Source organism: Acanthopagrus latus, chromosome 23 (assembly GCF_904848185.1).
Source record: "Acanthopagrus latus isolate v.2019 chromosome 23, fAcaLat1.1, whole genome shotgun sequence".
NCBI lineage: Eukaryota > Metazoa > Chordata > Actinopteri > Spariformes > Sparidae > Acanthopagrus > Acanthopagrus latus.
Genome location: NC_051061.1, coordinates 3649223 through 3665192, shown reverse-complemented (window position 1 = coordinate 3665192; position 15970 = coordinate 3649223). Strand labels below are relative to the sequence as shown.

The 15970-nt window shown below is 41.6% G+C and overlaps 1 protein-coding gene across 7 annotated transcripts in view; it reads right to left on the bottom strand.

Moving 5' to 3' along the window:
* The window catches only part of LOC119013385 (thyroid hormone receptor alpha), a 97187-nt gene that overhangs the window by 16226 nt on the left and 64991 nt on the right, over nt 1-15970 (bottom strand). For 4 of the 7 annotated variants that reach the window (XM_037087855.1, XM_037087861.1, XM_037087857.1 and 1 more), the window contains 4 exons: nt 6719-6780; nt 5490-5611; nt 2474-2621; nt 719-924 (listed from right to left, as the gene is read on the bottom strand). In XM_037087855.1, coding sequence (XP_036943750.1) covers nt 719-924; nt 2474-2621; nt 5490-5611; nt 6719-6780 — 538 coding nt within the window. Of the gene's footprint in view, nt 1-718; nt 925-2473; nt 2622-5489; nt 5612-6718; nt 6781-9797; nt 11000-15970 lie in introns of those variants that run through there. The other 3 variants (XM_037087860.1, XM_037087859.1, XM_037087858.1) reach the window with 3 other exon arrangements.

The window sequence follows — 15970 nt, the reverse complement described above, 5'->3', positions numbered from 1 at the left end:
GTTAAAAAGTCGGCCTGAATTTCTGTAGTTTCACTGTGGGCCTCCCCTAGAAGACAAGATGAGAATCAATGTGAACTACCATAAAAAACCAACACTTTGCGGATAAACATGCTCTAGGCTTTGTAACAAAGCCACATCGTGTTGGCTAACACTTAAGCCTTTTTGTTTTAGTCTATTTGTTTACATGGAAACAGGCGCCACCAGAAGTAAGCCGAATTAGCTATTCACAGTACCTGTCTGCAGTGTACTCATAGATGTACAGATCATTGGAATGCTTCGACGGGAAACGTGTGATACAGAAATATGGTGTTTCTCAGGCGAGTACTGCTCCTCCAAGGAACCCCCTTTCTTTCTGTTTCCGAGCAAATATATGGATGTTTAATTGTGTTGTCAAATGGTTATGAGAAGAATTAGAATCAGTAGACCTCAATGGATCTAACAACATGTGTATCATTTCTATAATGTCCAGCTACATCTGAGTTAGGACTATAAGAAAGAAGTGTGATTTTTTAACACAAATTGCGAAAATCAGACATTAAGGGTGTAAAATCATTGATATACTCAATGGGCTGTGTGACTCTGACTTTGCAGCTGCTGCCATTGTTGACCAAGCTGTCGAGTGGACCAACTCAGTGGGCCAAACCACAGTAACTAACGTCTAGTAGATTTTTCAAACATTAGAAACCATTAATTCTTCTGCTCCAAACAAAGCGCTTACCAGGAACTTGCGCTTCTGTTTCCAGCTGGAGCCCTGGGCGTTGGTGTGCCGGTGGGCCTCGGTTACCATCCTGATCAGCTCCCACTCTGCCGTGTTTGGCTCCGGCCTCGTCTGCAGCGTCCGCACCATCTCCTCCCTCTTCCTCCTCTGTCGGTTCTCCTCAATCAGACGCCGCTTGGCCACACGCTTTGACTCGTCCAACACCACTGAGAGGTGCCATGGGAGAGAATATTCAGGAGAGTTAATGCAGTGCGGCTACAGCTGAGGCAAGCAGGTCTTCAACAAAAACTGTAAAGCGTTCTTTCTTTCTGGTTGTGTATCTGGTTTTGCTCTCTCTTTGGTAAGTGAGTTTGTGTCATTCTCCTGTTAGTGTTTTTGTCGCTGTTTGTCTCTTGTCGCTTAAAATGCTTCAAAAACAATGGCCATATACTATCAGTAGCTGATACTGTTAACATTATTGCTGCAATCACTCACAGTGCCACTGCTGTAAATGGATACATGATATTGAGACATAATATAGCGTGCAATGATGTCTGGCAGCTAGATGCCTTCAGTGCAAGGAAACTGTGACTCTGTAAGGACACTCCCACACAGAGTTCAAAAGCCTGCAACTCCCCTCCAGTTAGTTAGAACTGAAGAAGCCTCTTGGATGAGCTGAAACGTCTTAAAGAAACTGAAACATGTCCAGTTGCCTACAATAGAGCATTTTAAATTTATGACCTAGATGACTGAGAACCTTCATCAGCAAAAAGAAAATCTAGTTCAGTAATGCAGAACATAATTGCATTATGTAATACAATTATAGATGTTAAGATATTTCAATCTGAACCAGCAATGGACCATCTCACTGACTGTAATTCATAGAGGCTGCTGAGAGTGGCTAAGAAAAATAAACAGCTGTAAAAGAGGAGCAGATAATTCTAAAAGAAATGTGACTAGGTATTCAACCTTATTAGAACTAAGCTGGATGACATTCAGAACATCCAGTGAAATATTGAAAGGCAGCCAGAGTAAAATGTCAGATGCAACACTGAATTCTAAGGACTCTGCTTTGTGGAGAGCTGTTATTCGTGTTGGTGGAGTTTGAACAAAATACATTTAACAAACCCAAGGTTTCTCTTTTGTACTGCTCACTAACCATTGCTGTACAAAAGCCAGAACACACTGTTCTGTATATGGTGCTAAGGAGAATTAGAGAAGTGCAGCAGTTAATAAAGCTTCACCCACATAATTCAGCCAAAATCTTACTTTGGACATAGATAGTTTGTTGTATTACACTGTATGTCTTACTATCTGTATACATTGTACTTTCATCAGGTTCAACAATGTTTGTCACATTGTGGTTGTGAAGTGATTTGTGATGCTGCTCTCAGCACAGAAATGACCACTGCTGCAACCATGAATGAAATTTAATGTAATGTAATTTCAGTGCATAGTGGTCAATGTCAGGTTTCATCAGAATATCCAGATAACCATTTCCTTTATCCACAGGTGCGCCTATATTACTTAATTAATATCCTATATTAATAGATGTTGTTCAGTATGTGTCTGTACTATGTTAATTTACTCCTTAAGTAGTTAGACCACAAGGTGGTGCAGAAATCTGTCTCTGAAATGGCTGAAAATATTGCTCTCTGCTTTGTGCTTGGAATATGTTCTCTACAGTTACACAGTGACAGTAGCAGTAGCTTGGATCTATTTGCTAACACTTTGAAGATAAGAATACTAAGAATACATGAGCTTATAATAACTCACAGTCCATCGCCATGCCCACTGAGATGCACTTCTTAAAGCGGCACAGCTGGCACTGGTTGCGGGTGATCTTGTCGATGATGCAGCAGCCTTCATATTTACACGAGTAAGCTGGATGCAGGTTCTTCTGTATAGTCCTGCGGAAGAAACCCTGAGGAGAGGAAGTGAAACAGGATGAGAACAACAAGACAAAGAGAGGGGCAGTAAAAAAAAAAACGAAGGGAAAAAAAGCGAGCAAAAGCCGAACAGAGACAGAAAGAGCATTCAGTTATTGAGAGAGACACGCAAGTCCATAACCGCAAAATTAAATCCGCCAATTAAATGTTCTTGTGTCTTAATTAGCATAAAACAAGTGCATTAAATGGGTCATATCACATGGCAGGCTGATGATTGCATGACAGGATCTCGCTTGCCAAGAATGGCTAAGTAATGAAGTGATGGCAGACTGAATGTCTCTCAGTAAGAGCTTTGGACAGTCAGGGAGCAGTCTGATTAGAAATCCCACTGTGGATTTTACAAAGTGGTTTACAGAAACATGATTTGCAGCAGAGAAATATCATGACTGCAGGCAAGAAAAGTTGCTCTTACGTTTGTAACATCCCTCTGAGTCATATCAAATCAAGCTACATAAATAAGTTGCTGGCTGGTCATTCCCTATTAGGAACAAAGCGTATTTTTTAAATTTTTTTTTAAATGAGCAATGTCTAAGAATTGTTGTTAAAAAAGTCCAAACATGAACAAAGTGAAGTGATGATAACATTATGACGTCTATATACGCCGAACAGCCACAGCATTCCAACAGCTGACAGGTGACGTGAATAACATTGATCATATCATCATAAAGTGATGTTCTGCTGGGGAACCTTGGGTGCTGGCACTCATGTGCCACCCAGTCTGTGGGAATGACTGTTTTAGTTCACTTAACATCTCTGCCAACAAACATACCACCTATTTTTCTTCTGGGCCGCTGTTTGCCTCAGATCATATCTTAAAAGTATTGGAGTAAAATGAGCTTCTAGATGATTGATAGCTGTTAAGAAAGAAGATTTCTTGGCTCGGATCAATAATTTCCTGGAGTCTCGACTGCCAACTGCTCAGATGTGATTATTTGTGCTAAGCTAAGCTCTGTGGGTGCTGGCTCCAGCCTTATATTTCACAGACATATTTATATCTATACAAATATATTTCAAAATATATATACATATATCTGCATATCAATTCTGGACAGGGAAACACAAGCATGCATAAATATTTACACAATGGTGGTATGAACTGTGGTCTCTTTTGAGTCCAACCCACATAGTTTCTGAAGCACCAAATGTGTATTAATCTACGGCTGATGAAATGAACAGTTCATTTCTGTTTGAATCACAATTACTTAGTTCTATCGTGCCCAGCTGTTTAAGGGAATCACTGTGCTTCTTTCTGAATGTATTTGTGACAGGGTGACTCATAAGACTCACATCGGATGAGTAGGTTTGTGGCTGAGTGCCACCGACAGGCCGGGGAAGTCAGAAAATGTTGAGAGATGGACTTAGAAAAGTTAATGGACTGCCTGATTAAATAAGTCGATCCAAACCAATGCATTTAATTCAAGTGGATACAAAGAGCTGTCCCCATTTGCTGCCGCAGCAACATATGAAGCTTAGTAAAGGCTCTCTTTTTGTTGCTTGCCCTCTGTTCCCACACAGTAGGTTGACTCTAAATATTCATAATCTAAGAATGCCATGGCCTCTGTTAACCATAATATTGTTGCAGCGAGGATTTTAAATGTTTGGTCTACTGTCAGCTGTTAATTCTTTTGCTGTAGCATGTCCCCTGATTAGCATTTAGTTTTTACATGTCTAAATGCTTGCTCTGGCAATGTGTACAGCATAATTTAACTGATAAAGCCATCTGAATCTAACTGTTGTTTCAGAAACTGATCACGTCCAGCTGGAGCCTTCAGAGACAGCCAACTGTGTGATCGAGCTCTGCTTCCTCTTCTCAGTCCGATTTCCAGTCTTCTATAGATCTTCAGCACCACCACTGCACAGGCCTAGTCAGCTATTCACACAGCTTCATGGGTTTAACAAGGCCTGCATATGGCAAACTCACGAGGGGATTAGAAGACTGCTCGCATTTCTCTCCAGCTTTGACTATAATGTGCTAAAACAATCGAAATGGAGCTTGAAAAGATAAGAGAGTATTGTTGTGTGACAGCTGACTGAGGATTGTTTTTGTCCGAATGACTAAAAAAAACGCTTCCGAACATTCTGCCAGTGACGGTTAGCCTTGAGGCTCAGAGGGTTGTACTGTGACATCAGAACAAATCAAAATGTCAAGGATGTAATTCCAAATTACTTCTCATGCCAGCAGTTATTTTGAGCCGGAGCCATGTTATTTAAACAATAGGGCCTTCAATGATAAGGTATCTGCATAACCAAAATCATGTCTGTCCAGGTCAGTTGTAGCTAGCTGTCCTACAAGTCAACAAACTGGACAAAAACATGGTTGCAGCCTCTTGTTTTAAAGTGAGAACCTTGTGAAAGAGTCTGTCAGCGTCATCTGTAACACCACAGAATGATGTGGTGTGACACGTGTCAGGCAGTGGCGGCAGCGGCTGGGTTTTGAGAGGTTAACTACGGTCGGTAAAAAGTCCCCTTAGAGAATCCGACAGTTTGCCAGGCACCAGTGCTAATGCTGTTAGTTACCTCTGTAAGCTTGTTAGCCAGATATGCTACTTTAGCATATGTCAGACAGAACCAATTCTTACATGTTTTTTGCTTTTGGAAGGTAAAAAAAAAAAAACCTCACAACAATTTAAACTCTTTATATATGGAGTGTCTGTCTTACTACAGCCCCATGCACACTGCTTCAACATGTGGGGAACTGCAGGGCTTGATAAGCTGGCTGTTAATCTACGATGAGACAACCACTTTTCCGTTGAGGGGTTTACTGAACAGTCAGTCCATCTCTCATTGGCCCTGCTTTCTTGCCTCAATGATCTATCATTAGAGAGGATTGTTTTTTACTGTACCTTGCAGCCCTCACATGTGATGCAGCGGTAGTGGTAGCCAGTCGCTTTATCCCCGCACACCACACATGGCTCATCCTTCTCCAGGTAGCTGGGGATGTACCCTGGAACAGAGACACTAAGAGCTATAGGAGAGGAGGAGGAGGTGGAGGTGGAGGAGGAGGTTGAAAAGGAAGACACATGTGATCAATGAGTGCAAGGGAGGAAGGTGAGGCAGGGTGGATGTGGACATGGAGGATGGGGAGGTAAGGGGATGATTGTCGAAGGGACGGGGGGGGGGGGGGGGTGGAAGAGAAGAATAATGGTGGTGACGAGGGATGCGAGGAAAAGATAAGGGAACAGGGGAGTGGAGGAGGAGAGGGAGGAGGGGGGCTGAGTGTTATCACAGGGGCCTCAAAGAAGCTCCTGTGCATAGGGCCCCAAGAGACTGTGATACAGGATGGAGCACACAGTATAAAACACTGGCAGTCTTTTTCTGCGAGCACAGACCTGAAGTCATACAGGCTTATCAGCTTCACAGTCACATCCCCGCAATTCATAAAATATGCTTTTCATCTTGACTTTTGATTTAGATGAAAAGTTTCCCTCTGCCCCATGTGGATGGGATTTATTGAGTGGCTCTCCTCATATAACTGAAGCCAGTGAGGGGTGTTTGTAAGATATTAGATAAAAACATACAAGAAAAAAAAGGTGCTGTAAGAAAGGGTACTTTGCTTGATAAATGTCTCATTCTTCACTTATAGGGAAGAACCTTATTACTCCTAGGATGCCTCTCCAAAGATTTCTCCTGTAAAAGTCTCAGAATTGGCTAATGGGACCTGTGAAGAGGGAGCAAAACACTTATTTTTTGGGTAATGATTTCTTCTGTCCTTCATTAAGCATGCAGTCTTGTACCTTAAGAGTTCTGTCTACAGCTCTACCCAAATAAATCTCTAAAGCTCAGAATTTGGTCATCTTGGTGAGCTAATCTGTCTTGAACAAAGCCTCTGAAAGAAAAGAATATAAATATAACATGATGAGGAGGAGATTACCATAGTAATGACACAGAGGAAACCATTCAGAACCCAGGAGAGCCTGCTATGCAGGGACAGGCACACTGAACACCGACCGATTCAACCAGCGCATCAAAAGAGTGGACGTCTTAAATGAAACCGGCTCTGAACTGAGCGCGCTCGCTTGTTTGGAGGTGACGACAAAACGAGGAGATGAAGGCGAGGACGACAGATGCTTACCTGACATACTCTTCACCGAACACTGCCCATTCTTGCTCTTTCTCTTCGGCACATTTGGCCACCTGGGAGGGCGGAGAGGAAGAGGATGGCGGAGGGAGAAATGTTGACAATGTTACGTGAAAAACAACACTGATGGAAAAACACATTTCTTTTTCTCTATTAACTATTAATCCATCATCTTTGGTTGGTTTGTTCCTTTTTAACTGTATATTCTACGTACATGTAAATGGTGAAAAGTCCTGGAACCGAAAAAGCTCTTGCATTATCGCTTGTTCATTTCACCAGGTTAAACAGTCAAAGTCCCAGAGGTACGTCCATGTGATTTGCAATTCCTTAATGTGCAAATCCTCACATTTGAGAAACTAGAAGCGAGAGACCTTTGGCCTTTTTGCTTGGTGACTCTAACAGTTAATCTTTTACAAAAGTGTTGTTCAATCAATCAATGGCCTATAAAATGTTAAAGAAAATAGTAAAGATGAAGCCGAGGGTGACGTCTTCAAAGTGCTAGTTATGTCCAGCTGGCAGCCCGAATCCCAGCTGAGACGTTTCTGCTGAACGAATGAATTTTTACTGTTTCTGCTTGAAAAATAACCCTTATAAAGGAGTCCATTTAGGAATTTACTAGGATCGTGATAAAAACACTAAGGAAAAAAATTGTGCTATTGGGATAGTAATGAATACCCTCACATGAGTGACTTAAAAAAAAGCTGTTGAGCTACGTAACAAACAGTTCTTTTGATTTGAATGGGGCGATCCTGTATTTTTACAGTCATTCCATAAGCCTGTCACCAAAGCTGAAGATTTGCTTTCCCTTTATCGCCCTCATATTTCATTATGACTGAATGCTTATAGACAATCTCAGTCCAAAGTTCAAAGGCAGCCATTGCTTACAAATGGCAAAAAAGAGAATTAAGAGTATTAATAAACTTGTGTCAGACGGCCTGTGGGTTTGCTGGTGGCGAGGACGCTTGGCTGGAGAGGAATCAGCCCGAAGCAGCTCGACCCGAGACATGCCTGTATCAGTTTTCCCTTTCCTCATCATCTCTTTTTCTCTCTGCTGCCATCTTCCCCAGTTCATTTGAGCTTTTTTACTTCAGCCTTATTTTTGCTTTCAACCACATATCTAATTTAGAGGTAATTCAAAGCCATGTACAACCAGTGTCCATTTGGAGCACTCATAAATTAACAAATCACTACACACACACACGCACGCACGCACGCACGCACGCACGCACGCACGCACGCACACACACACACACACACACCAGGATATGGATAATTCCTTCAGTCATCTGTTCCGCACCTCATATCTCTTTCTATTATTCCTTATCCTTCCTCTTGTCTCACTCTCACAGGATGAAATGAATTTGCTCCTGGCATATTTAGATTAGCGGCTTCTCTCCCTCCCTTTTCTGTCTGACTGTCTGCTTCCACAACCCTCCCATTCCCATTCCACATCGCTCTCTGTCCCTCCCACTTTTGGCTTTTCTTTGGCATTTCTTTCTGTCTGCTCCCCTCAACCTTCCTTCTTCCTCGCTCCCAGTCGTCTCTGTTTTCCCCCTCTCCTTATCCCCCCCACCCATCTCTCTCCTCTCCTCTCTAAACTTCCATCAGCAGTATTAGGTAACACCGCTTGTCTCTCTTGTTTGCCTCGCTCCCTCCCTCCATTCCTCTCTCTGGCTGTCAAATCCACTTTCCTCTTCCAACCAATAAAAAAAAAAAAAAAATCCTCTGACGCCTCTTTCTCAGCTCTTGCTGCTCTTCACGGTTGAGCAAACTTATTAATTTATTGCGGTGCACATGGCCAAGCAGTAACACTGTGGGAAACTGTCTACTCTGGTAGCTGCTCACTGTGAGGTGAGCTACTACAACACAAATACCCACATTATCATTTCTGCATCTTAAAAAAAACTTCCTGACAGTGTCGACTGGTCTGTGTGCATTATTTGGACGAGAACCATGAGCCAAAGCAGACGTATGCTTACAAACCTCCCCACAATACTAGACTCTAAATATCTAAATTAAAACTAGCAGGAAATGTCTGCTGTGAAAAGAGACAAAATGAGACAGCATTTAGATTCAGTATTTTCATACTTCAAGTGAGAAAGCGATCCTTTTTGGCCACTGAGGGGCAGCAAAAAAAAAAAAAAAATGTAAAAAATATTTGATCCAGTTTTGTTGTTAAAAATATTGATCAGTGCAGCTTTAAAGCCTCCGTGTATTCACTCTGAAAAATGTCAAATTTAAATCCCCAGTGGCAGCATCAAAAAAGACACTGGCGGACAAAAATATATGCTTCTACAAAGTTTTGAATAGTGTTATGATTATGTTAAAACTGAACAGTTAGTGCTTTTAACAGTAACGCTGCACTGGGAAAACACAGTACAAGAATGGCGACAAATGCCGCAGTTACAAAGACCGAGACGAGCGTTGGTTTATAGCCCCGATCTGAAGGCACTAGCCGAAACATCACAAGCTTCAAGATGCTGCGGTGTGGTGTGACCTTTAAATGAATGTAACTGTTAAGACAACACGGTTTAGAGAGTCATTAATATGCATTAACAACTGATATCGTGTCCCCCAAAACAGAAGACCTTGAGGCATATGTTTATCAGCTGACTGACAGACGACAGACCCTTCTACCGGACTGATAAGGCGCCACCAAACGAACACAATGTACTACTTTGAGAGAGTTTCCCTGGTAATTTCTTTAGTGAAAAGAATGACAGCAACAAATTGGTTCATGAATACGCTACAAGAATCAAGTAGGTAAGTAGATTATTTGTTTTATTTGACAACTGCCAACATTCTTCGAGATAATTTTAACCCCTAAATAATTTGGAAATCCAATTAGTGGACTGGAGTTATAAACTCAAGACTTTGAAAAGAAAAATTTGCTAAAAACAGGTCAGACAACAACACAGAGAAGAAGGGCAAGCCCGTATCCACTGCACTCACCACGCATCTCTTCTCTCTGCTGTACAGATGCGGTGCAGGATATGGATGTCAGCAGAGGCACACACCCACTTTCAGCACTTTACATAAATGTACAGAAACACATGCATGCAAGCACACCAACCTGTTGATGCAGTACGGCTGTAATATATGCATGTTGCTGTCTTTGTAGGAAATATCAGAGGAAGAGAACGTGAGCCAGCAGTTCTCCCTGCTGTATCAGCCTCCCAGTAGTCAGCACACGTGACTCATTCAGCCTTGTTTACATTAAAAAAAACACACTGAGGTTTCCCCGCTTGATTCGTGTTAGGATGGTTCCACTTCTCAAAGAGTATATGCGCCTGAATCTGGCTACCGGCAGCTTTCGTTGCTCTATAAACCTCTACCAGGAGGTCCTTAAATCCCCTGACGCCAACCTGCAGATGACCTGAGAGCTGAAGTTGATCCCAGCGAAGTCGAGTGGAGCAGAAACCTCGAGCTACTGCTGTCAGCTGAGACAACTGAGGCAATAGTAGCTCTCTGCCTGAGACTTGCTGCTGGGAGGATTGGCCGCTCTGTTTATTTCCCTCGCTCCCTCCCTTCTGGTTGTTCTTGTCCAGCCTCCCCCAACACCTCCCTGTCTAGCTCCCTGTCTGTCTGCATGTGCATGTGTAGTTCCTCCCCCAGTGACATGCTCTCTTTCATCACGGCAGACCTCGTCATGCTCCCGTCTACCTTGCACAACCCCTCCCTCTCGCTACCGCCTCCTTTCCTCGCTTTTTTTTTTCTTTTTTGCTCATTTATTTCATCTTTCCTTCACGCAACTATGCATCCCGTTCACTTCTCCTCTTTCTTAGTTCTTCTGTCAGCCTCTCATCGGCTGTCATATGTCGCGTTGTTTTTTTTTTTTTTACACCTGTCACTTTCTCCCCTGCACGCTCTTGTTTTTGTTTCTCTCTCGCTCTTTTCATTTTGTCCCCCTGAGAAAACAAAGCAAAATAAAAAATAAAAAATTGAAGAACAAAAAAACATGCTGCCTCTCTACATCCAAACTCACTTAAGCTTTAATGCTAACTTGATTACATAACAGCGGGCTGATGCAGTCTCCCCAGTACAGCCTAGTGAAGTCTTCTGAGGACAAATAAGAGATGCTTGATATCTCATCAATTGAATTAGATTGCGCTATGATCTCTTTTCGCTCCGAGTGTGATCATAACCAGTTATTATGAAGGCCACAATGACAGCTGGACACGACACTACCTCAGGCGGTGAGCTGAATGATCACTCGGGTTCATCTCAGGCATAATAGCAACACAGCATGCTAAGCACCCCGTAAATTATCAAATAAAACCATTCCAATTATAGCCAGGGGTGTAGCTGGCCCAAACAAAAAGGCCGGTTGCTAATGAAGGCTAGGTAAACAGCTTGGGGGTCGCTGGACTGACCTGTACTACAATGGCTCACGTGGTAAACTGAACATAAAGTACATTTACACAGCGCAAATGAACCATTAATATAAAAACAAGGTTGTGTCATCCTTACCACTGTGATGCCCTTATCATTTATTTTTAACCATTGGCACAGTAAATGGTTATTTCCAGTCATCTCTGCAACACTTCATTTTTTTTTTCAATCAATGTTAGAGGAAGGCTGACCAAAACAACTTTAATTTGGTAATCATCCTATCAGCCTCATGCCAATGGAAAATTTGAAAAAAGTTTCACATTCCACAAGACTTTTGTGGGGCTTTGCAGCAAAACAGCATTGCAGCATTCTCCTAAACAACTAAAGCAGCTGACTTGTTTTAAAAAGAGTCAAATAAATAGAATCCAAAGCCCTGAAAGAGATTACACCATTTTAACTGCTGGCAGGCTTTTATCGTGAACTAACCTTGAAGGAAATGTTGTTTTGTTGATTTGACTGATGGTAGATCAAGAGCTATTACAAAAATAGCAGGTAAGTGACTGGAATTGAAATGTGAAAGGAGGAACACTGCTGTTGGAAAAAGAAACTCTGAAAGCGGTGAATGTGCCACGGTTAAGAGATGGAATCTGTGTTGTGCAAATGTATATTTACCTAAATAGTTCAATTCAACAGGTAAACATGTTGGAAGGTTCTAACAAGACCAAGCGTCCAATGCTAACTACTCACAGTGACAATGCTGACATCTGCCAGCAGGAACTAAACATGCTGTACAGACAGTTTTGAAGGTACTTGGTTAAAGTATTGAACAAACTAAATGTTAGACCTAATTATTGCTCTAGATTAAGGATGCCCAAAGTGGGGCCCATGGGCCAGATTCTCCCTCCACAAGTTACAATGTGGCCCAGCAGGTTTTTATAGTGTTTTATTAAATTAGCTATACAAATATCATGAAGATATTTATTATGCTGTCTTTGCATCATAATATACATTGAAATAGGTTTTTGCTTTTGCCCTCCTCAGGTTTTTGTTTTGGCCCTCTAGATAAAGTAGCCAGGGGATCGTCAAAGTTATTCCAATGTATCATAAGTAGATTATAAATGTCTACACAGAAATGTCCTGATAATCCATCCAATTTTTTTGTAGAGAGTCAGGGAACATCAATCTACCAGTCTACCAATCGGTAGAGTCTATTCGATAGCTGTTGAGATATTGATGACGTAGCTAAGCAAATCCAGAATTTGAACCAAAAGCGAAGCGGTAGTTTAGGAAAGACTGCCGTCAACAGACGGGTACTTGTTAAAAGTGCAATAATAAAAATAAACCTCACTACTAAATCCTCCAGGCTTCATTTTTCTGTATGGACTGTCACATTTAAATGGTGAATGATTCATTCTGGATTCCTCTCCGCCCCCTCGTCATCTCCTTTCACACTGCTCTTTTATTCACTCACCTCCTCTGACTTGTAAACACTAACTTCTCTTACAATTTACTGACAATGTCACCCTTTTGTCAGGCCTTAGCAACACAGTTTTAGCAACACCTCAAGGTAATTTCCACAGTGTCAGTTATCTGTCACATTCCTCACTGCCTGAAGAGTACAAAACAGCGCTGAAAAAGATTTGTGGTGTTTAGCCGATGTTCTTATCATACGTGACTGGGCAGTGGTTCAGTGTCCTGCCAAATAACCATCATGTTAATAGGCACACTAGGTAATCAGTTGGTTGCAGGACAACGATGTGGCATGCTAATTCACCTTGTCATGTGCAAAAGTTTCAAGGCCTCGGTCCGGGACTGTGACAAACCTGTGGTTGTTATCAAATCAACAGCATCATTGGCATAAAAAAAAGACTAAGAAACGGGAGGTTAATCAGTGGTTCTGAGAAGGGCTCATACAGTTGCTTTCCTCTGGTGACTTTGTGACAGTGTTATATCATTATCAGTGCTGACACATTCACGTGTCCTGGTGTCCTCCCAATTGTTTGCTAGAGGCCCTCAAAAATACTGCTACACTGAACGGATAATAATGGTCTGGTAGCACAACAGACATTTAAAGTATTAAAATATCGAATACAGATGCATCTAATTTAGTCTCAGGAAATATGGCTTTTTGTTCAAAGAGGTGCTAGTAAGTGAATTTAGCCTTTTTAGCTTGCCTGCTGGTGGTGGTACATTCATATGTATTATACACCAGAGAACAGTATTGATATTCTCATTCACCATTCATTCATATTCTTTGTTCACAAACGCAACAAAGTAAATAAGCATTTTTTCTGAAATGAACTCATCTAATGTTAGAGTTTTTTTTTTTTTTTTTTATAATAATCATATTATATTTGGACTTAAAGGACAGTTCACCCAAAATTGAAAATTGCTGATGGGAAGTCAATCAAGTTTCATACCCACAAAACATCACTTGAGCTTCACAGAACAAGTCCCCAGCTACCTCAATTGGAGGATGATGCAACACTGTTTTCATTTGGGTAAACTTCTCCTTCTTAAGTTCAGCTCAGGAGGTCTCTAACATGGTCAAGCATAGATTTTAAAGTGGGTTTCTGAAGGATAAGACACAGGAAGGGCTCCCTGAAAAGAATACAAGATGAAACAAATGTATGCTAAATCCCTGGCTATTTCTCTCTGAACAGACGTGATTCATAGATCCGCAATAGGATGGAGTTTGTGTGTTATAGCTATAATTATTCTTGACTTTTAGTGGATAATGTCTTCTGTTGGCAATTTGTAGAGGACAAAGTGTTGATTCCACAACAACTCAAGGGGCAACCATGAAAGGTTGGTATTTGGATAGCAGTAACACAACATTTGCAGTTCAGGGGCTGTTGAAATTCAATGTTTTTTTTCAGGTATCTTTTGCAAGAAAGTCTGGGAGCAGAGTGATTAGACTGAGGGCTCTTTTATAATGTTGGCCCATAATGTTGGTTGTAGATAAAAGTCCTAGATAACAGAAAAGTGGAACCATTAACCCTCATAAGGGGCTTGTGCTCTTGGCCTGAAATTGTCTCCCAGAAGGTGATGATGCAGCCTCGAGCCATTCTCCATGGCACATGTGTAGAACTTCCTGAGTTGCATTAGCTGATACACTTGCGGTTGTGTCATCTCAACTGCAGTTCCTGAATGTATATCCCATTCTCTGTTTTGGGCGAGCTGAGGAACCTGAAAGTACTGACTTTATCTTACTGCCTCTGTTAATGGAGGAATGCTCGCCTGTAATCCCCCACCACCTGCTCGGTCTTACTGATGTTAAGGGACTATCTGGCTGGCACCACTGTGACAGATCTTCTTATGTCTGCCCAGCAGTCGCTGGAAATCAAGCCGACAACTGTTGTGATGTTGATGAACTCCAGGGTGACGCTGCAGAAGTGTGTGTTCTGGTTCACGTTCGGAGGTTCCAGAGGACAAGGTTCAAGAGGAACCTAAGGCCTTATTTCACTTAGTTACTGTTTTTCAAGATATTTGCATCAAAGTGTAATCAAAGACTTCATGTGATGGACCGTCACGCTAAAATTAAATGAAATCCTTGCATTAAATTTAATTGTGGAGAAACTTTGTCTGCAACCATGCCACTGTCATGTCATGTGGTGACATGAAGCCACGGGTTAGCTTGGACGCAGAGTGTTTTATGGCTGTCTGTAGGTCACATGAATTAAGTATTGACAATGGTCCACTGAGGCCTACTTCACATGATCAGTGGGATATGTATGTGTCCACTCCAAGGCACTGGTGCTGTGTTATCCACTACTAGCATAACACAAACAAATCTCTGAACTCCAAACTGCCACAATGTGACACTCCCTTGGGTCCCTGACAACAAATCTGCTAAATGTGAAGTAGATCCAACGAATGGTTATCAAGATAGGATTTTAACATACACACACACAGACCAAGGGAGATTCCTTACTTTATAGTTAAAACCCCAGAAACCACTGTGTGACAACTGAGATGGGGTCTCAGGAGCAAATATGTGGTGTGACACTTACTCATTTTGTTCGGTATAGTGTATATTAATGAAAGCTCTGCATCAATAATAATAATTATAATTAAAAAAAATAAATAAATAAAATGAAAATATGTCCAAGGTTGACAAGCTACTCAGGAATTCAAGACAATATTCCAGACAATAAAGGTATTCTGATTCTGATCACAGAATCTGAGATGCCTCGTGATGTCCTGACACAAGTCATGATTCATTTGTTTGGCTTGTCTTGCCTAGAATGATCATATGTACAATATGTTTCATGATGTTGATCCATGGAACAACTCCTTAACATGACAAAAGCAAAACAGGAATACTATTGATGCCTTCTCGGGGACAGTGCAGTCAATCCCTGACATCATCTTCCTCATCACTCCTACAAGTAATCTGTAAAAGTCACCGAGCTGTGACTTATCATATGCGCTTCACATGTAATTTGTAAGAAATAGTAAACCTATGATCATCTCATTTGATGCAGCGAACACAAACACCTTCTTTCTTGTTTGATGCTGCAGTCAGCGTCAGGATACCCTCACCACTGCACTGCAAATGTCAAAGAGGCTTGTGAATTAATACAGAACTGTTGTTGTGCTGCTTCAGCTAATAAACTCAATGTACAACTACGGAGCGGTCACCTGAGGACAAGGCCTCACCAAGAGAAAGAAAGGCCCTTTGAAAAGGAGTGGAGGAGGGACAAAGCCTATTTGTTCATTTTACATACAAAGCTGTGCAGTTACTGGTATAGTCACCTACTTCTTTGAAAACAAATACTAACTTGCCTTCAGACAAAACAGGAAGTGGGTTATCACTGACATTAAATGCTTTGTCTTTTCAGGAATAAGTACACATGTACTTTTATACTCAAGAAAAATCAGAAGAAGTGAGTAACAACTGAGTAAGTGCAA